Below are 21,893 nucleotides of genomic sequence, written 5' to 3'. Positions count from 1 at the left end.
ACTTGAATCCATTTTGAGTTTATTTTTGTATGTGGTACAATAAAGTGGCCCAGTTTCATTCTTTTGCATGTAGCTGTCCAGTTTTGTCAACATTATTTGTTGAAGAAACTCATTTTCCTATTGTATATCTCTACTTTCTTTGTCATAGATTAATTGACCACAAGTATTATTTTATTTCTGGATTGTCTTTTATGTTCCATTGACCTGTGTTTCTGTTTTTGTGCTGGTACCATACTGTTTTGGTTATATTATAACTTCATAGTATATTTTGAAATCTAGGAGTGTGATATTCCCAGCTTTGTTTTTCTTGCTCAAGATTTTTTTGACTCTCTGGCATCTTTTGTAGTTGCATACAAATTTTAGAATTCTTTGTTTTAGTTCTGTGAAAAATATAATTAATATTTTGATGTGGATTACATTGAATCTGTAGATGTTTTGGGTAGTATGGACATCTTAGTAATATTCTTCCAATTCATAAGTTTGACATATTTCATTTATTTGGGTCATCTTCATTTGTTTTCATTATTGTCTTATAGTTTTCAGGGTACAGGTCTTTCACTTTCCCGGCTAAATTTATTACTAGGCATTTTATTCATTTTGATGGGGATTGTAAATGGGATTGTTTTCTTAATTTCTCTTTCTGATTGTCATTAGTGTATAGAAGTGCAGCAGATTTCTGTGTATTAATTTTGTGTTCTTCAGTTTTCCTGGATTAATGTATTAGTTCTGATAGTTTTTCAGAGGAGTCTTTAGGATTTTCTATATATAGTACCATGTCATCTGCACATAGTGACAGTTTACTTCTATTACGATTTGGTTGTCTTTTTCTTTCTTTTTTGGTTTAGTACAGTGTGCTTTACTGATGGTACAAGGTAGGCTCTCTAAGCCTCTTTTCTTCTTCATGGTGTCTAGGATGAAAACTTTGTTGAGGATGGGAGATTCTCCACATGTTGGGAGATGAGCTGGAGCAAGGACTCCATAGCAGTTGAGGGCTTCTCTCTCCTCTTGTGCTCTAGCAGGAGCTGATATTCCTTGAAGGTCATGTGGACCATAAGGTGGACCGCCCAGTTGCTTTGGCCAAATTCGTTTTCGTAACAGGAAATGAGCTTGACAAAGTGGTCATTGGTGGCAATGCTGGCCCCAACGTTGAATTGGAAGAATAGGTGTCACTGTTAAAATGGCAGGAAACAACCTGGTCCTCAGTGCAGCCCAGCATGCCCTTGAGGGGCTCTTCTCCCCATGAAGTAGTCCCTCTAACATTTCTTTTCTTTTCTTTATTTTTTTAAAGGTTTTTACTCCTTTTTTTTTTTTTAAGATTTATTTATTTATTTATGATAGACATAGAGAGGCAGAGACACAGGCAGAGAGAGAAGCAGGCTCCATGCTGGGAGCCTGATGTGGGACTTGATCCCGGGACTCCAGGATCGCGCCCTGGACCAAAGGCAGGCGCTAAACCACTGAGCCACCCAGGAATCCCCCCCTCTAACATTTCTTGTGAAACCCTTTTAGTAGTGATGAACTCCTGTAGCTTTTGCTTATTTGGGAATTCTTTATCATTTCTTCAGTTCTGAATGACAGTGATAAGTGCTTTGTGTATTCATTTGACAATATAAAATATACTAATGTAGATATACATTATAATGTATTACAATATTATAATGTAGATATATTGTATTTTACTATAATTTTGACTATTTTATCTTTTATTTACTCAATAATTATTTCTTGATTGCTCACAATCCATATTTAGGCACATATATTCTCAGGAAACATAGAGCACGGTTAGGGAGATAGATATAAGCAGATAATTTTAATAGAAGTTGAGATGTATTGACTCTTACTTTGTGCCAGGCATTGTTCTATGTGCTGTGCATGTGTTAATTTGAATACTTTGGAATTCCAATTTTGTTGTCGTTCTTGGTTGATTTGGGTATTCTGATAAACATTTGTAACTGTTCACAGCCTATATATATATTTGAACCAGGTAGATTTAGGTTTTGAACCCATGTTTGCCTGACTCCACCATTTACATTCTTAACTACCCAGAGCATACCTTTTACCTTGTTAAAAATACTATCAGAGGAACACAGAGGAGGGAGTACTTCATTTAGGGGTTTAGGAATGCTTCATTGAGAAAGTGATTATTTTAGCTGTTGACTAAAACTATTTAGCTGTTGAGTTAAAACTCAATAGGGAAAAATGTGGACAGAGTTACAGGAGCCAAAGGGGAGGACATTATTAAGCGTCAGAGATATGAAAAGTGAGTGTGTGTGCGCTCGCTAGCAGTTACTGGTAACTGAACTATATTGTCAGAATTAACTATTTGTATTTTAGTTTATAAAATAGTGTAATTTTATGAATATTATATCATTGTACATAAGTCTCTACTCCTAAAGATACCATCCTGCCTCTTAATCTGCAAGAAAGCAATAAAATATAACTGTTGAATAGATGGTTTAAATTTAAAAACTTTGTTTTTAAAATAGTATTGCCTTCCCTTTCCCAAGATCTCTGGGAAAGAGTCTCTCTCTCTTTTTCTGGTTTTAGGATTTTTCTAACAATTTTTAAATCTCCCCTAGTCTGTCTTCTTTTGTTTGTCTTCTTTCAGCTTCCTATCTTTACACAAATTTAAGAGAGTGCGATTAGGCTCTTCATCCTCAGTGTCCAGGTCTTTTCTCTCCAGTTCGAACTCTTCTCCTTTCAGAGTGGAGACTGCTCCGTTTGGATTATCTTCTGCTTTAAAAATCTAGTAGATTGATTAAGAAAGCTCTTGAAAGTTCTTAGATTAAGGAGGTAGGAAAATTTGAGAACAGTCTTCAAATATTGTGTTCCTTTCTTTGTGTTAGGCTGCAGATCAAGCAAAAGCAAGCCCAGCATTGGTTGCCAAAGATCCTGGTACTGTGGCTAACAAAAAAGAAGAAGAAGACTTAGCAAAAGGTATGTTTTTATGTCCCCGATGTTGGAAAGGTGGGAAGGAAATGGGTCCCTTACTTAATATTTGTTTACTGAGATATTTAAAAATAAAAGACATAGGACTTTATAAGCTAACCTTGAAATCTGCTTTGTGCCCCTCTTTGGTGTCAGTTGATACTCTTCTAAGACAACTAGTATTCATATGTCCTTTAAGTCTATGGGCAATACTGTTTTTATTACACTCTGTCTCTATAAACAATACTAAATACTTTTATGCATCCACCACATTTTTTCTGTCAGTAGTTATACCATCTGTAGTTTATTTTTATGCAACAGTATGTCTACGATCATAATAAAACATATAAATCGAATTCATTTATTTCAGCCATTATATAATATTCCATTGTACTGATAAATATATATTATAGTTTATCTGTCCGGCTACTGATGGATGTTTGGGTTTTTTGGTTGGTTTGTTTTTTTTATTACTATAGTAAGTGGGCTGCGTTGAGTATTCTTGTACATATTTTCTTTTGTGTGTGTGTGTTTTGTGTGACTGCAACTGATATTTTTGGCTTATGGGGGAAGTACATCTTCAACTTTGCAAAATAGTTTTATTCTTTCTTTTGCCATTAGCAGTATATGAAAGTAGTTATTGTATTTTTTATCTCCTGAAAACATTTGATATTGTCAGAATTTAATATTTGTGATTCTGATAGGTTGGAAATAATGTCCATTTATCTTGACTTTTATCCCCTTGCTTACTAGTGAGGCTGGTCCTCTTTTGTATGTTCATTAGCTATACTGATGATGTCTCTTACTGAGGTTTTTTGTGTGTGTGTGGCTTTTTAAGATAATGATATGTAGAAAGTCTTAATTTTGGATGTTAAACTTTTGCCTGTTATTTCTATTATAGATACCTGCTCTTGATTTTTGGCTTTTATTTTGACTTTGATAATGGTATATTTTATCAAATGAAATTTTAAAATTTTAATCTAGTCAAATATTTGCTTATTATGATTTTTGCTTTTTTTTGTATCTATTTTTCCTTAACCCCAAATCTTAAAAGGTACTTTCCTGTATTTCCTTATGATAGTTTTAAAGTTTTCTTTGTCCTATAGGTCTTTTATCAATGTAGAACAGAGATGGAAGGGATGAAGGGGTCATGGTTTGAGTTGAAAGTTGGGTAATCAGTGCAGATTACATTGCAGAGCCTGAGTGACATATGATGATAGCCTTTACTAGGGGAAGAGTGGAAGGGATAGACACATTTGAGGGGTGCCTGGGTGCCTCAGCCAGTCAGTCAAGTGTCTGGTTCTTGATTTTGACTCAGGTCATGATCTCAGACTTGTGAGATCTAGCCCCACCTGGGGCTCCCCGCTAGGCGTGGACCCTGCTTAAGATTCTCTCCCCCTCTCCGTCTGTCCCCTTCCCCCCACCATAAGAAAAACACACATTTGAAATTTCTCTGGGGGAATTTGTCACGTGAAACTTCATTAGAGTTATTTCCAAATCCACTTATTAGACTAATTACATAAGATTTAACTTTGGAGCCAAGTGCAGGTTCTTGGATAATACCTTTGATACCCTGATTTAGTAAGTCTTCCTTGAGATTTGGGACTCTTGACTTCTCAATTGACTTTAGCATTTTGGAAACAGAAGCTATAAAAATATATTGAAAAGATGAAAGAAAATAAAAATATCTGTAACTAAATAAAAAAAGTGGATTTAAGAGATTATATCTTTTTATTACCCAGAATAATTTAAATTTTTATCCATTCAGTAAAAGTAGTCATTATGTGGGGCACCTGGCTGGCTCAGTTGGTAGAGCATGCAACTCTTGATGTTGGAATTATGAGTTCAAGCTCCATGTTGGGTGCAGAGATTACATAAAAAAATAAACTCTTAAAAAACTAGTCATTATGCTGTTCAACTTTTTTATAGTTTATTCTTTAAACTTTCAGTTGTGAATGAATAAAATTGATGAAATTATTTTCGTTCAGTGTGTCAAGATATGTCCTACTTCCCAGCTCCACATTTAAAAGAATATATTTTACCTTCAGATACCTTTTTGTACTTCTTTGGATCGTTGGATATATTAACATTTTGGGTCTTTTTAACTCATTATTTTCCAGCTATTGAGTTATCCTTGAAGGAGCAAAGGCAACAGTCAACCACCCTTTCTACTTTGTACCCAAGCACATCTAATCTTTTAACTAACCACCAACACGAAGGTCGAAAAGTTCGTGCTATATATGACTTTGAAGCTGCTGAAGATAATGAACTTACTTTTAAAGCTGGAGAAATTATTACAGTTCTTGATGACAGGTGATGGATAATATCAAATTGATATTAAGTTGACGTTCATATGAAAATATATAACATTACTTCTGTGTTTCATATTATTCCTGTTGATTGCCATTATCAAAGGTAATAAGAAAAAATATTGATGTAAATATTTCCTGTGTGTGATAGTTGGTTGCTCTGCTTGTGTCATATTGCCTAGATTCTTACTTTGTAGTTTAATTTTTTTTCTCATCTTTTCTTTAAATAGTTTTTATTTTTTTGGAGATCTAGTTTATTCATTTTTTTTTTGTTCCATCTAATAATATAGATTATTTAAATTAGTAAGGTTAAGATTTTATTTAATTTTTTTTTTAAGGTTAAGATTTTAGATAATATACCACATATGTATTTGTATTTATGTAATATGTTCATACATATATAAATACATAATATATTGAACTTATTTATTCACAAAAAATAGCATAATAGTATATCTGTGTGGGACAAATTCATTTTACATGGCATTATATACGTTTACATTATTATGGGAGGTGATTCAATACATCGGTTTTCTTATTTTGTTTTAAGATTTTATTTATTCATGAGAGACATTTATTCTCTCTGCATAGAGAGAGGCAGAGACACAGGCAGAGGGAGAAGCAGGCTCCATGCAGGGAGTCTGATGCAGGACTCGATCCCGAGACCCCAGGATTACTCCCCGAGCCAAAGGCAGATGCTTAATTGCTGAGCCACCCAGGCATCCCTGTTTTTTAATTTAAATTCAGTTAATGTAGAGCGTATTATTTGTTTCAGAGGTAGAGGTCTAGGATTGATTCACCAGCCTTATATAATACCCAGTACTCATTACATCACATGCCCTCTTTAATGTCCATCACCCAGTTATCCCTCTATGCCTCTCCCCTTCAGCAACTTTGTGTTTCTGATGAGAACATCTGGCTTTTGACTCTAGTTTTATTTATGTTCACTCAAAAATTGTTACTGATGATTTTTACTGATAATGAAGTACTAACATTTGCAAGTGGTTTTAAAAAATAAATTGTAAAAAATTTAGTTTATTCCTATAGTATCACACTTCTGTTGTTTCTTGAGTAAAAGAAAATGAAGTTTGAGCTGCTTAGCTGGAAATTGCACAAAACCTTGATTGATTCATTCAAAAATGTTCATTGAGAGCTTGCTAGCTTTCCTTATACTAGGCTCCAAGGGTACAATGGTGAACCATGGGATGTATCTGAGAGTGTTCATTGTGAACGTTTTATTATAAACAATGTCATCTGTCATGTTGTTTCTTGTGGGGATGGGAATGTGCGAGTATATACAACAGAGAGCGCTCATTTAGGAATGAATCTGAATTAAGAGCCTATCATTATCTTATTACAAAAGAATCTTACAGTGGAACTCATGAACTACCTGAAGACAAATATAGAGATCTCTCTTTTGGGGAGAAAGTTCACAATCTTGTATTAAATCCTCAAAGCATTTACCAGCCTTCCAAAAGATAAGAGCTGTGTGTTTAAACACTTCTTTAACATCTTTGAGGCTTCATCTTCTATTTGTAATAATGGTACATTCATTTCTTCCCTCATTAGATTTTTGGGGGATTCAAATCCAGTAATAATGCAAGTTAAACACTGTAAAAGGTAGACATTTATAGAGATAAAAATCTTTATTATAATCAGGTATTGTTTTTTGTTCCTCATTAGTGATCCCAACTGGTGGAAAGGTGAAACCCATCAAGGTATGGGGTTATTTCCTTCTAATTTTGTGACTGCTGATCTTACTGCTGAACCAGAAATGAGTAAGTATTTTCTAGTCTGTAAGTGGATGATAATCCACAGTTGTCTTCTAAATGAAAGTTGAGTAAATTCAACTTTATGGAAAGTTATGGAAAGTTACAAGCTGAGCTAGGACTCTCAGGTGATAGTGCCTGCAAAGTGTTTACAAAGATTGCATCTTGTGTGCTTGCTTCTGCAATACATATACTAAAATTGGAGCGATACGGAAATTACAATGGCCCTTGTGCAAGGATGACACACAGATTTATGAAGCATTCCATATTTTCGTATTGTATGTAGTGATAAATCATTAAATTCTACTCCTGAAACCAGTATTGCACTGTATATTAACTAACAGGAATTTATTTATTTTTATTTATTTTTTTTACTAACAGGAATTTAAAAAAATTTTTTTGGTAAAGATTTTATTTATTCATGAGAGAGGCAGAGACATAGAGAGAGGGAGAAGCGCAGGCTCCCTGAAGGAAGCCCGGTGTGGGACTTAATCCCAGTACCCTGGGATCACGCCCGGAGCCAAAGGCAGGCGCTTAACCTCTAGGCCAATCAGACGTCTCTAAATAAAAATTAAAAACAAAAAAAAAAAAGTGCAGCTTACTAGTCAGTAGGTTATTTACCAGAAATCATCTAATTATCTACAAATTGAAATTGTCTACTAAGATTGTCCTTAATCAGATAATTGGGCAGACTGTGGACTTTTTTTTGTGTGTGTGTGTTTTGTTTTGTTTTGTTTTGTTTTGTTTTTTTGACTGTGGACTTTTCTTTTGAAAAACTAGATATGTGCCATTATAAAACTGCAGATTAAGAAGTGTTATGAAATTTTTGCATTATGTATTTTCATTTTCAGTTGATAAAGTATGACTAGTACAGTGTAATCTCCTAGAGAATTCTTGCTGTTCTAAGATTAAGGCCGTTTCTTTAGTGTCTAGCTCCAAACAGAAGCAGTAGCCTGTAAGCAATATAATGGCTTTCCTAAGCCTCCATGTCAGATAGTCAGAAGGAGCCATAACTAATCATGTAAGTACTTTTTTGTTTGGTTTCCAAACCTGGGCTACTAGGGGAAATAAACTTGGAAATGGTGCATAGGAGGAAAAGTGATGTTATTGGCAGGCACAATAGTTGCAGGAGATGTAACTAATGATAATCTACCAAAATGTTGGTAGACAGTTCACTATATTTTTACATAATACTATACTTCACTGATCATCATAATGATGAGTGAGGGTCATCAAGATTAAGTCATAACCTCCCTCTATTTTAAGGAAACAGAAATATGTTCTAGTGTAGAAAGATTTTAGTGACTGAAAGATTTAGAATTTTAAGAGTTTTTATGTATAAGTTGGTAAGCTGTAGTTACCTGGCAAAATATCTCACCTCATCTAATTTTCTAGAGCCAGGAGAAGGGATTAGAGACAGTTACAAGCTGCAGGATGTTTAGGTCTTTTTTAGTTTACAAGAATTTTAAGAAAGGATCTTTGTCTTAGTCATATTTTCATATCCAACAGCATGTCGTACTCTTTTTTTAAAAAAAGATTTTATTCATTTATTTATGAGAAACACAGAGAGGCAGAGATACAGGCAGAGGAAGAAGCGGGCTCCTCAAGGGCACTCATTCCTGGGATTCCAGGATCACACCCTGAACTAAAGGCAGATGTTCAACTGATGAGCCACTCAGGTGTCCCCATAGTACTCAGTCTTACCCAGGATACAGACTATATAAATATTTGTACAAAAGTGATACATAGATGTGTGTGTGTATATTTACATACATGTGTATGTGTGTATATATGTATATGTAAAAGAGATACTTTTCTTGAAAAAATTTAGGAACACTTCACTTTGAAGAGAAGGCTTTAACAATAAATCAGACATTACTTTCATCTTTGATGAAATGATGTTGTCTCATAATTATTGCCAAGTTGTCTCATGTCATTTTATGACAGATTTATGAGAGTGACAGATTCCTGATCCCCATTCTAGTAATGGAGCTCTTTTTTGTTAGAGCTCAGAAAATATGTTGTAGAACCCATGTTAAATGGCAATGTATTGTGTGCCAACTTTTTAACCTGGGCTCATGGTAGTGATTTTTTTCTTTGTTTTTTGAGGTTTGGGTTTTTTGTTTTTATTTTGTCCTCAATAAGCTATTGGGAAAGATAGAATTGTCTTGGACTTCTGTTCAAGATGAGATCCAAGATCTCCTATGGATCATAGCCAGCTCATCTTTTCCCCCCCAACATATATCAGTGCAGCTTTAAAATGAGTGTTCTGGCTCTTCTTGTGTTTTACTTTAGACTACTGAAAAGAAGAGCAGGAGCAGCAGAGCTTATGTAATGGAATTGTAGTTCTTAGGCTTGGGAAATGAGTATTAGCATGATCTTCATAGCATTATTCTTTATGAGGAAACAAGCCCACTTTACTTAATGTTCAGTAGAAGTACCTGCCCTGCTTAGCTTGTTTTCCTTGTGAAAGTGTAGGAAGATACTGTGAAAAGAGTTTATTTTGTGTACCTATATAATACATACACACATGCATATGCAGAAATATCTCTAGCACATGTCTCTTTTACCCCCATGGGAAAATAAAATCAGCAGAAAGTTTTTGTGTGTATATAGAATTTTACTGTATGGTGACTTGAATGGAAATTAAATTATCTGCATTTTATACAGAAGCATACAACACAGAATACATAAGTGGTATGGGTTCTTGTTCTTAGAGTAAAAAAATCATTAGCCAGATTCCAGTATGTGGGATGGTAGCACCAGATAGATTGGCATTTAAATCCAGGCTGTGTCATACATTAGCTTTCCCTTTGCAAGTGTTTTTAATATTACTAGTGCTGCTGTTAACCGCATTTTTAAAATGGGCATATCTCATAAGATGGCATCAGAGATTGGGACGCCCAGGTGGCTCAGTGGTAGAGCATCTCCCTTCAGCTAAGGGCATGATCCCGTAGTTTTATGGGATCGAGTCCCACATCAGGTTCCCCCCAGAGAGCCTGCTTTTCCCTCTGCCTATGTCTCTGCCTCTCTCTGTGTGTCTCTCATGAATAAATAAATAAATCTTTTAAAAAAATGGTATAAGAGATTCATTTGGGGGGAAATGTAATATTCTATTATGCACATGTAAAAATTTAATATATTTCCTTTTCTTTCTTAATTCTGCTCTGTTCCCAAACCCCTTCTCATCTTGATTTTTAATATTTTTATTAATACTGATTAACCACATTGGTACAAGGATGAAAAATGCAGAAAAGAATTTCTTTCCTTTAAAGCTGTATGGGCCTCTCAATATTTTGGGGGAGAAAGTTAATTGCTCTATTAATCATAGCTTTATATTTACTAGTTAATGATATATTAAATAGTTTTAAAAGATTGCTTTGTTAAGCAAGAGAAATATGTGCTTCTGGCCAGTGGTTTGCAGATCCCTTCATAATCCCATTTTTATTTCAAAGAATAATGTAACTAAAAAATGCAGGCCAATTCAGTGGAAAATTCAGATCACTACCAATGTCACTTATAAAGTTCTTCACTGACCTGGATGTCGTTCTCTTACTAAAAAGTCTGAGTGGCTTGCCATAGAATGTATAGCTGACTTTAGTTCACTACATGGAAATAGCATGATCTTTCCAATGAGATTTTTTTCTTTGAAAGGACTGGAAATTTAAAAGAGGACTTATTTTAATTTGCAGAGTTCATTTATGACTTGTAAAACTTTACTTTTGTTCCACCGATTTACTAAACTCTCATATGTAGTAGGTGATTAATCTTTGTTTCAGAAACACATCTCTTATTTTTAATGAAGTATCTATTATGGAAAATGTAAAATCTTTAGAAGAGAAAATTAAGAAATCTTCATAGAATTCCATAAAATAATGTTCTCTTATTATTGCCTAAATCTGTAGTTTAATGATTCCTGAAATCTTCATAGAATTCCATAAAATAATGTTCTCTTATTATTGCCTAAATCTGTAGTTTAATGATTCCTTAAATTGAGTCTCCCAAATTGAAGGGAGTATAAGAAAAATCCAAATTCTCTCATGCAATTTAAAGTACTTAGGATAGAATTTTAAGTTTATTATAAGGAAAAGATAAATATTACATGTTTTGCAGTCAAAACAGAGAAGAAGACGGTACAATTTAGTGATGATGTTCAAGTAGAAACAATAGAGCCAGAACCGGAGCAAGCCTTTATTGATGAAGTAAGTGATTTCCTCCATGAGAGTGGTTCATACTTGGTATTGAAGTTGAAGTACCTGTTAGTCTTCTTCAAAAATTTGATTACTTGATTAATGCTTGTATTTTATGTTCTGAAACTCAAGCAATATAGACAAAGCAAAGATTATCCATGAAACTGTCTTCTCTAGTCCCATTCTGTACCTCAATATTTAAAATTCCTGCTTAGTATTCATAGAATGGGTTTATATGATTAATTCTTTTACTATTGGAACTTAGGTTGTTTGCAGTTTTTTGTTTTTTAAATTTTTTTTATTGCTAACACAACTGTTGTGAAATTTTTTTTGGATAGAATATATTTAATAGAATATGTGGCTTTTATTTGTGAAGATCAGTATTTAATGTTCTGGAAAGTACATCCTTTTTAACATTTTAAACTTACGATGAAAAATGACATGTCCTCTTTAAGATATTTGAAAGGATTTTATAGATTTTCAGGCTTCTTTGGGAGGAGCCATAAACAGAAAGTCTGATTTGTGTTGTTTTAGAGAAGCTGTAGAAGACTGTGCTGAGAGCCAGGGAATCTGACTGATGGGGAGTATTATGTTTGGCCAGTTGTATTACATAAGAGGATATGTGTACAGTAGTCAGCCTAGTTGTCTGAATAGAAATCTCATTTCTCGGATATTAGATCATTTCAAATAGGGTGTAATATTCTGTGAACAAATAAAACAAAAATTATCCACGTTAATTGATTCTCATGTTACTCCCACTTCCCCCCTTTTTTTTTCTGTAGGCAAACTTCTGACACCATCCTCTTTAAGGCCATTTAAAATGAAAATTGTGAATCTTTTACATTGAAAAATAGTATCCATTTCAAGATACAAAATTCTTTTGACTTTAGAAGAGTTTTTTATATACTTATGTTGCTTTCACTGTCCAGTGACCATTCATCTCTCAAGCTGTTCTTTGCAGAAACATAGGTTTTGTTTTGATTTAAATGACTGCTTAGAATTGGTAGTCTTACATTACTTACCTAATATACCTATGTTTAGTAACATAGCCATGTAAAAACCATGCATGGATAAAACTTAGTAATTATTACAGTATTATTTTTTGGTACATGAGATCATTATTTTGATTTTTAAAAACTTACATATGAGTATATATATACTTGTGTAATAGATAGATATATTTATGTAATGATGGCTTCATTAGTTCCTTTGGTTTTTACAAGGAAAGATTCTGAAATAGATCTGAGTACTTGCTTTGAGATGCTTTTCCAGCCTTCTCACATGGGAAAACAGAGAAACTACAAATCTTCCTCCTTCCATAGCTGAGCTATGCCTCGCCAAAACAGCTGCTGCATTCACCATGGTAGAAAAGTAATAACGAGTTGTTAGTCACAAGCAATGCCATTTTGAGAGAGAAGTTACACCTGTCAACATGGCAAGACTACAGCTGCTCCAAAACAAAATGACAAATCCATAAGCATGACATAACAGATTGAAGAACTCACACATTGTAAGTTTAAATATGGCTCTTTATTCTGATTTAAGAGAGTCTCTGCAGTTTTGAAAGTAAGTAGGAAGAACTTTCAAGGCTCTGACACACATGGTATGAAAGAGAATGCACAGATACTAAATACATAAAAGCAAAATTGGAATCTCCATATGAATCACAAACATTCTCTATCATTAATTAATGAGGTGAGACCCTAGTGTTGCCTAAGGATTTATTGCTTCTCCTATTAACTATTTAAAAATACTCTTGTAGGACAAAATGGACCAATTGCTACAGATGTTGCAAAGTACAGATCCCAGTGATGACCAACCAGATCTTCCAGAGTTACTTCATCTTGAAGGTAAACTTGCCATTAGCCTTACACATAAAGAATAATTAGAGGCTATATAGTGTTCTGTTATAGAATGGCTTTATATTTAAATAAAATTGAGAATTATAAGAAAAAGTTAACATTTTTCACTCCTCTATAACCTAGTCTCACTTATATGAATATCCATGAGAGAGATGCTTCTTTTTGCTATGTTTTCTTATATTTCTTTAAATCTTGTTATCTTAGCAATGTGTCACCAGATGGGACCGCTCATTGATGAAAAGCTGGAAGATATTGATAGGTAAAAGAACACATGCTATATTATACTTTTTATCTTTCCTGAAGTTCTTTTTAAGTGCATATGGGGATAGGTGTACTTTTTTATTATTATTTTAAAGATATGCCAAAAGAATCAGTTCTCCTTCCGTTGTTTTCCACTATAGATATGGGGATTAGAATTAGACGTATCTATTTTTTAAGGTGAACATTTATTTCACCTTAATTATATTAGTCTTTTAAAAAAAATGGTAATTTACTGTAATCATTATAATGCTATAAATGGCATTACCAGAGCCCACAAATGACCTACCCATCTGTTATTTACTAGGGACACCTAGTTATTTCAAGGTAAAGTCAAGTATAATAAGCTAAAGTTCTCCCAGCACAATACCATAAACAATTTTGGTTGCCTTGGAGCTAAAATACAGGGTATTTTCTGCCATAAGGTTAAATTTTTAGTAATGTCTACTTAATATTTTTGCTATTTTTATGTCTTCTTATTTAGAACAGTGTATTATTTAAATAATACAATTGTGTTTGAAATTACTGTGTGTTTGAAATTGCTATGTAATATTTCAGAAAACATTCAGAACTCTCAGAACTTAATGTTAAAGTGATGGAAGCACTTTCATTGTATACCAAGTTAATGAATGAAGATCCAATGTATTCGATGTATGCAAAATTACAGAATCAGCAGTATTATATGCAGTCATCTGGTGTTTCTGGTTCTCAGGTAAGCTTTTAAAAATTAAGTATGTCATTTTATTTTATTTTATAATCTTATTTTAAGATTTTGTTTTAGAGCATGTGAACCAGGGGGACAGGGCAGAGAGGGAAGGAGAGAATCTCAAGCAGTATCATACTTGCTGAGTGTGGAGCCGGATGCAGGGTTTGATCTTAGACCTTGAGATCATGACCTGAACCAAAAATCAAGAGTTGGACACTTCTTGATTGAGCCTCCCAGGTGTTTATTAAGATATCATTTTAAGTTCTCAATATATTTGAGATTATTTGGAATAGCTGTGTTTTTGTAAGATGTGAAACTTTCTAAAACTAATCTTAGAATAAAGTTTAAAAGAATTTTTTACTTGACAAATACATGTGTATAATACACTATTCCAAATATTCCTTTTAAAAAATTGCTTTTCTTCAAGGAGATACATCAGAATCATTAATCAAACTTCCAAAAAAAATTTCAGGTTCCTTGGCCCTACCCCAAACCTACTGAATCAGAATATTCAAGAATAAGGTTCAAGTATCTATATATTTTTAAAACTTCATATGTAATTATCTGGTTAAGAACCACATTTTTTGGTCTGAGTAAAATATCTATTACTAAATTTTTCTGAGTATTTACATTTTAGGTTTTATAGTAAAATGCTTTAATCTGAGTTTTCCTCTTCCATTACATGAGAAGGCATAGAATATAAAATAGAGCCCTTTTCCCCTTTATTCATTGTAATCAACTATTTCAAGAACCCCTTTTCCACAAACTCAGAGAGTTTACTATATAGGGAATAATTAGCCAAGTGCTCCATTTACTCATACAGAGTATGAGTAACTGAGGAAATAAACTTTATGCATATTTTTTCTTAAAATGGCCCACTTCCCCTGAAATGAAGGGTCAGATTCTGGAATTGAACAGCCAGACTTGAGCAACACGGGGATAGGTGATACCTACTCATGGCTCTTGATTCCAGTTTGAGGGAAAGAACAACACAAAATTCTTGCATGTTTCGATTGGAAAGTACAAAAAAATAATGCATTTGAGAAGGCTGGAATAGCTCCATTTATAATTAAGACCTTCTGTATTCTGATGTATGGTGAGGCGAGTCTCTTATGGCTTAAAAGAACTGCTAAGATCATTTTATCTCCTGGTGACTATGTTACTACTATCTTAACAGCTGGTAAGAATCTCACTACATAAACAATGGGAGTTCTCCTTGTAAACGTGAAATGGAGGGATCTAATTAATACAACAGAGAATTAGAATATTAAGTTTAAGATTTTGGGCATTTAAGAGGTCAGTCTCTTTTGATTAAAGTAAGTATAGTTTATAGATGCATGAATGGTCAAACAATAGCCCAAAGACTAAATGCAGCCTCCCAGCCATTTTTTTTTTTTATAAACCTTTACTGAAACGTAGCCATTCTCATTCATTTATACATTGTTTCTGACTGCTTTCTATATGGTCAGAGTTCAGAGAGGCCCACAAAGCCTAACGTATTTACTATCTGGACTTTTGCAAAAATGTTTGTTGACCCCTCCTTTTGAAAGTTAGGTGCTTTGTGTTTACTAAACTGTAATGGAAATACATATACCTATAAGCAAATGAAGTCTGTTGACTTGAAACAGTGAATTCAAAGACACTTCTTAAGCATTTTTGGGGGATTTCTTTTAGGGAAGTACTTAAAATATCAATATGGAAAGAGAAATGGTATTAGTATAAAGTTTCAAAGTAAGTTCCTTCAGTGCTTCTATATGAGATAAACATGAACTTAGCTCATGTTTACCTAAGAACAAAAATCAAAAGCCCACGTCACTGAAAAGTATTTTTTAAAATGCCTATCAAAAGAAGTAACTTTTAGAAAGATTTCAGAGATTTCACTGTGTTCACTTTGTAACTGAATGCCTATACAAAGAAATTTTGGCATACCTATTAAAATCTTAGAAAATGTAAAAAAAAAATTTTTTTTTTTTTTCATGAACTGTTCTAGGTATATCCAGGACCTCCTCAAAGTGGTACTTACCTGGTTGCAGGGAGTGCACAGATGAGCCATCTCCAGAGCTACAGTCTTCCCCCAGAGCAACTGTCTTCTCTCAGCCAAGGAGCAGTTCCACCATCTGTAAACCCAGCTCTTTCCAGTCAGCAGACTCAGGCTTCTTACCCTAAGTAATTTGATTTTTTACTATTTTCTTACTTTTGTTTGGAGTTACTATTATAACTCTTAAATGTCCCAAATCACCTGTAACCATAAGAGCTGCATGAGTAAAACCTAGGATAGATGCCATCACTTAATACCAGATGGTCAGCCCTGTTTGTGGTGATGAGTGGGTTTTATATGAACCTCTGCAGTATTGCATTACTGACCAGCAAGCTAGTCTTCTGTCTTACTACTCACTGAACTGCTATATTCAGGTCTTGGTTCTGTATTTTTAAAATTTCTTATAATTTTTCTTTTTATCTAGGTGAAATTGGCATATAAACTTACATAAGTTTCAGATGTACATTTTAATTCTCTATCTGTATGTGCTATAAAGTGATTGCTTCTAAAAGTCTAGTTACATCCATCACCATTCATTTTACCTCCTTCACCCATTCCACCTGTTCCCTTGCCCTCTTTTTCTCTGGTAACATCCAGTTTTCTTTGTGGGTTTGGTTTGGTTTGGCTTGGCTTGGCTGTTGTGGTTTTTTTTGTTTTGTTTTGTTTTGTTTTTTAGATTCCACATTTGAGTGAAATCATACACTATTTGTCTTTCTCTATATGACTTATTTCACTTAGCATAACATAATACTTTTAATGTCTCAAATGGCAAGACTTCTTTACTCCTGAGTAGTATATGTATACTACATACAGTACTGTATAGACACACAAAGGCATATGCCACACATCTTTATCGATTAATTTGTCAGTGGACATTTTGATTATTTCCATTTCTTGGTTCTTGTAAATAAACTTACAGTGAACACAAGGTTGGATATATTTTTTCGAATCAATATTTTTGTATTCCTCAGATAATACCCAGAAGGGGAACAGCTGAATCATATAATCATTCTATTTTTAATTTTTTAGGGAATCTCCATACTGTTGGCTACACCACTTTACATCCCCACCACAGTGTATGATGGTTCCCTTTTTTGTACTGCCTTATCAATACTTATTTCTTGTCTTTTCGATAATACCCATTTTAATTGGTGTGAGAGGATATCTCATTGTGATTTATATTTGCATTTCCATAATTACTGATGTGGAATGAATATTTTTCCTGTGTCTGTTGGCCATTTTTATGTCTTCTTTGGAAAAATGTTTATTCAGATCATCTGCCCACTTTTTAAATTGGGTTTTCTCTTCCTTTGTTGAGTTATGTGAATTCTTTATATATCTTGGATATTAATCCCCTGTCAGATATATGATTTGCAAAAACTTTCTCCCATTCAGTAGGTTACCTTTTCTTTTTTTTTTTTTTACCTTTTCATTTTAATGATGGTTACCTCTGTGCAGAAGCTGTTTATTTTGTTATAATCCCATTCATTTATTTTTTTCTTTTATTTCACTTGCCTTTAGAGCCAGATCCCCAGAGATATTGCTAAGACTGATGTCAAAGAGCTTATTACTCCTGTGTTTACTTCTAGGAAATTTATGGTGATCAAGTTTTATATTCAAGTCTTTAATCCATTTTTTTTAAGATTTTATTTATTGATTGATGAGAGACAGAGAAAGAGGCAGAGATATAGGCAGAGGGAGAAGCAGGCTCCACCCAGGAAGCCTGATGCGGGATTGGATCCCTGGACTCCAGGATCATGCCCCAAGCCAAAGGCAGATGCTCAACCACTGAGCCACCAGCGTCCCAGTTTTGAATTAATTTTTGTGTATGGTATAAGCTGGTAGCCTAGTTTCATTCTTTTGCATTTGGCTGTCTAGTATCGCTGGCACCATTTACTGAAGATGCATCCTTTTTTACAGTGTACGTTCTTGGCTTTTTTGTTGTAAGTTAATTGTCCATGTGTATAGGCGTAATTCTGAGCTTTCAGTTCTGTCCCACTGATTTCTGTGTCTCTTTTTATACTGATACTGCACTGTTTTGGTTTTTGTAGTTTTGTAGTATAGTTTGAAATCAGGCAGCATGATATCTCCAGCTTTGTTGTTGTTTCTCAAGATTGCTTTGGCTATACAGGATCTTTTTTGGTTCCATACAAATTTTAGAACTGTTTGTTCTAGATCTGTGAAAAATGCCCTTGGAATTTCAATAGAGGTTGTAATGAATCTGTAGATGGCTTTGGATAGTATGGAGATTTAACGATATTAATTCTCCTAACATGTGAGCACAGAATATTTTTCCATTTATTTGTGTCATCTTTAATTTCTTTCATCATGCCTTATAGTTTTCTGTACAGGTCTTTCACCTTCTTGGTTAAATTTTTTTCTAGGTATCTTATTCTTTTTGATGTAGCTATAAGTAGGATTATTTTCTTAGTTTCTCTTTCTAATAAGTCATTAGTGTATATAAGAAATGCCACAATTCTGTATATTGATTTTGTGTGTTTACAAAATCTTCAAGCATCTTTGACCACTGGATTCATGTATTCTAACAATTTTTTGGTGGTGTCTTTTGGTTTATCTACATATAGTATCCTATCATCATCTGCTAATGATAGTTTTACTTCTTACTTTCCCATTTGGATGCATTTCCTTTCCTTTTCCTTTTCCCTTTCCCTTTCTTTTTTCTTTTCTTTTCTTTCCCTTCCTTCTTTTTATTTTTCGGCTTAATTGCTGTGGCTAGGACTTCCAATAGTATGCTGAATAAAAGTAGCTAGAGTGGGCATCGTTGTCTTGTTCCTGACCTTAGAAGAAAAGCTTTCTTCAGCCTTTTCCTTTGGGTATAGTGTTACTGTGGCTGTGTCATTATGTCTTTTCTTATGTCGAGTAATGGTCCCTCTGTATGGATACTGTGTTTCATCAAATGCTTTTCTGCATCTATGAAAATGATACAATTAAAAAAAAATTTTTTTTTGAGTGGGGGAGGGGGTGTTGATGGGAGGCATAAAGGGAGTGATAGAATCTTAAGCAGGCTTCATGCTGGGGCTGGATCCAAGACTCTGAGATCATGACCTTAGCCGAAATCAGGAGTTGGGCCTTAACCCATAGAGCCACCCGGGTGCCCCTGAAATGATCGTGATTTTTATCCTTAGTTTTGTTAAAGTAGTATATCATGTTGTTTGATTTGTGGTTATTGAGACATACTTGCATTTCTGGAATGAATACCACTTGGTATCATAGTATATGATCCTTTTAATATATTGATGAATTTGGTTTGCTAATATTTTGCTGAGGATTTTTGCATCAGTGTTCATCAGTGATAGGCTTGTAATTAGTGTGTGTGTGTGTGTGGTTGGTTTCCTTATCTGGTTTTGGTATGGGGGGGGTAAGGCTGGCATCATAAATTGATTTTTGGAAGTATTCTCTCCTTTTCAGTTTTTTGGAAGAGTTGGAGAAGAAGTATAGGTATTAAATTTTCTTTATGTTTGCTAGAATTCATCAGTGAAGCTGTTTGGTCTTAGACTTCTGTTTGTTGAGAGGTTTTTTATTGCTGATTCCATCTTTACTACTATTAATCGGTCTACTCCGATTTTCTGTTTTTCTGTGATTCACTTGTAGAAGATTGTTTCAAGTAACTTCCATTTTTTTCTACATTTCAAGTAGTAGTTGCTGCTTATCCTTTGTATTTTTGTGGTGTCAGTCAAAACTCTTTTCATTTCTGATTTTGTTTATTAGATCCTTCTCTTTCTCTTGGTTCATCTAGCTAAGGTTTGAGTTTATCTAATTATTGCGGTTATAGTTAATTTTACTATTTTTGTATTTTTTTTAAAGATTTTATTTATTCATGAGAAACAGAGAGAGGCAGAGACAGAGGCAGGGGAGGAGCAGGCTGCATGCAAAGAGCCCGATGTGGGACTTGATCCCAGGATTCCAGGATCACTCCCTGAGTCAAAAAAGGCAGGCGCTCAACTGCTGAGCCACTCCGGCATCCCCTATTTTTGTATTTTAATCTTCCTACTTGTATAAGTGATTTTTTCTACCTTTACTCTATATTTACTTTTTCCAATGAGATTTTTACTTTTGTATGTTTTCTTCTTATTAGTGCCATTTCTTTTCAGGTTAAAGTCATCTCCTTAACATTTCTTGTGAAACCAAGTTTAGTGGTGATGAATTTCTTTAGCTTTTGCTTATCTAGAAAACTTTTCATCTCTCCGATTCTGAATGATAATCTTGCTGGGTAGAGAATTCTTGATTGTAGTGTTTTTTCTCTTAGCACTATGAATACTGTCTTCTGTTCTGCTGTTTCTGCTGAAAAATCTGCTGATAGCCTTATGGGGGGTTCTCTTGTATGAAATAACTTTTTTTTCTCTTGTTGCTTTTAGGATTTTCTCTTTATCTTTCACTTTCACCATTTTAATTATAACGTGTCCTGGTGTAGATCTTTTGGGTTCATATTCTTGGGAACTCTCTTAAGCTTCTTGGACCTGTGTGTTCATTTCATTCTCCAGATTAGGGAAATTTTCAGCTATTCTTTCTTCAAATAAGTTTTTTGGTATTTTCTTTCTGTCTCCTCTTTATGGGACCCCATAATGAGAATGCTATTCTTGGTATTTTACTAAAGGTTTTCTTTTCATTCTTTTTTTCTATTCCTTCTGGATGAATTCTCATTGTTTTGTATTCCAATTTTGGATTCACCCAGCCTGCTGTTGTACCTCTCCAGTATATTTTTCAGTTCAGTTATTGTATTTTTCATTTCTGTAACTTTTGGGTACTTTCTTATATTTTCTATCTCTCTGTTGAATATATCACTGTTCACCCATTCTTCTGGGTGTGATGAACTTCTTTATGACCATTACTTTAATTCTGTCAGATTGCTTATTGCTCTTTCATTAATGTCTTTTTCTGGTATTTTTCCATGTTATTTCATTGGAACATATTTCTCTGTTTCTTCTTTTGGCCTAACTGTTTATTTCTTTGTATTAGGTAAATTAACTACCTGTGTTGATCTTGAAGGAGTGACCTTGTGTAGTAAATAGCATATAGAAGACAGAAGCATAATCCCGTCTGAGCAGAGCTAGATGCTCATAGGATGTCCCCTATGTAGATTATACATGCTTCTCTGCTGTGTCAGGGCCCAGTCTGGGGTGTGGAGGTGGGTGGGGCTGGTGCCTGATTGGGCTGTGCGTCACAGATGTGCTGTGTCAGGGTGGTAGGTGGGGCTGTTGTCCTGGCATGATGGTTCCTCATGGTTGTGCTGTGGTTGTGGGCAGAGTTCTCCACTGGACATGACTACTGGCTCTAGCAGGTTAAAAGGATAGTTCCAACATGGTACTTGCTAACACAGACATTGGCAAGGTACAGTGAGGTCACTAATATGGCTCATACCAGTATCTGTGTTCCTGAAGAAAATCCCAGCAGTTTCCTGCTTCTCTGGCAGGCACTTCAAGATTAGTAAGTGGTTCTTGTTTACATATGGTCTAGGCACTTTTCAAATTGGTATTGTAGTGCTGGATTTTGAGTGAGTCTGCATGACTAGCCCTTTAAGAACAAGTTCTTTGTGCCCTATAGTCTGTGTTTTTCCTGGATAGAAGTGCCGTAGGTTTTCAAAGCCCAACATTTTGGGGACTCCCCTCATGCAGGATCTAAAGGTTAATTTCTCCTCAGGGAAAATGTATATATATTTGAGATCTCTCTCAATTGTAGATCAAAGTGCCTGTGATGGGTTTTTTTTTTTGTCCACATGGTCTGCCTCTCCTGCCTGTCTCAATGGTTTTTGTCCTTTGTTGCACAGGTTCTGTTTTTCCAGTTTTCTGATCTTTTTCAGAGTAAATTGTTTCAT

At 34.4% G+C, this 21,893-nt stretch overlaps 1 protein-coding gene and 1 non-coding gene across 5 annotated transcripts in view; both read left to right on the top strand.

The window, feature by feature from the left end:
• The window catches only part of STAM (signal transducing adaptor molecule), a 79,535-nt gene that overhangs the window by 49,924 nt on the left and 7,718 nt on the right, over window positions 1-21,893 (top strand). For all 4 annotated transcript variants that reach the window (XM_077897047.1, XM_077897045.1, XM_077897044.1 and 1 more), the window contains 8 exons: window positions 2,847-2,937; window positions 5,049-5,241; window positions 6,921-7,015; window positions 11,120-11,208; window positions 12,959-13,046; window positions 13,263-13,317; window positions 13,875-14,028; window positions 16,013-16,188. In XM_077897047.1, the coding sequence (XP_077753173.1) occupies window positions 2,847-2,937; window positions 5,049-5,241; window positions 6,921-7,015; window positions 11,120-11,208; window positions 12,959-13,046; window positions 13,263-13,317; window positions 13,875-14,028; window positions 16,013-16,188 (941 nt within the window). The remainder of the gene's footprint in view (window positions 1-2,846; window positions 2,938-5,048; window positions 5,242-6,920; window positions 7,016-11,119; window positions 11,209-12,958; window positions 13,047-13,262; window positions 13,318-13,874; window positions 14,029-16,012; window positions 16,189-21,893) is intronic.
• LOC144314993 (U6 spliceosomal RNA) lies at window positions 7,176-7,279 on the top strand. The gene has a single exon (XR_013380816.1). It is a non-coding gene; the product is annotated as a U6 spliceosomal RNA (small nuclear RNA).

This window comes from Canis aureus, chromosome 5 (genome assembly GCF_053574225.1).
Source record: "Canis aureus isolate CA01 chromosome 5, VMU_Caureus_v.1.0, whole genome shotgun sequence".
NCBI lineage: Eukaryota > Metazoa > Chordata > Mammalia > Carnivora > Canidae > Canis > Canis aureus.
This window is presented reverse-complemented; position numbering and strand designations above follow the sequence as displayed.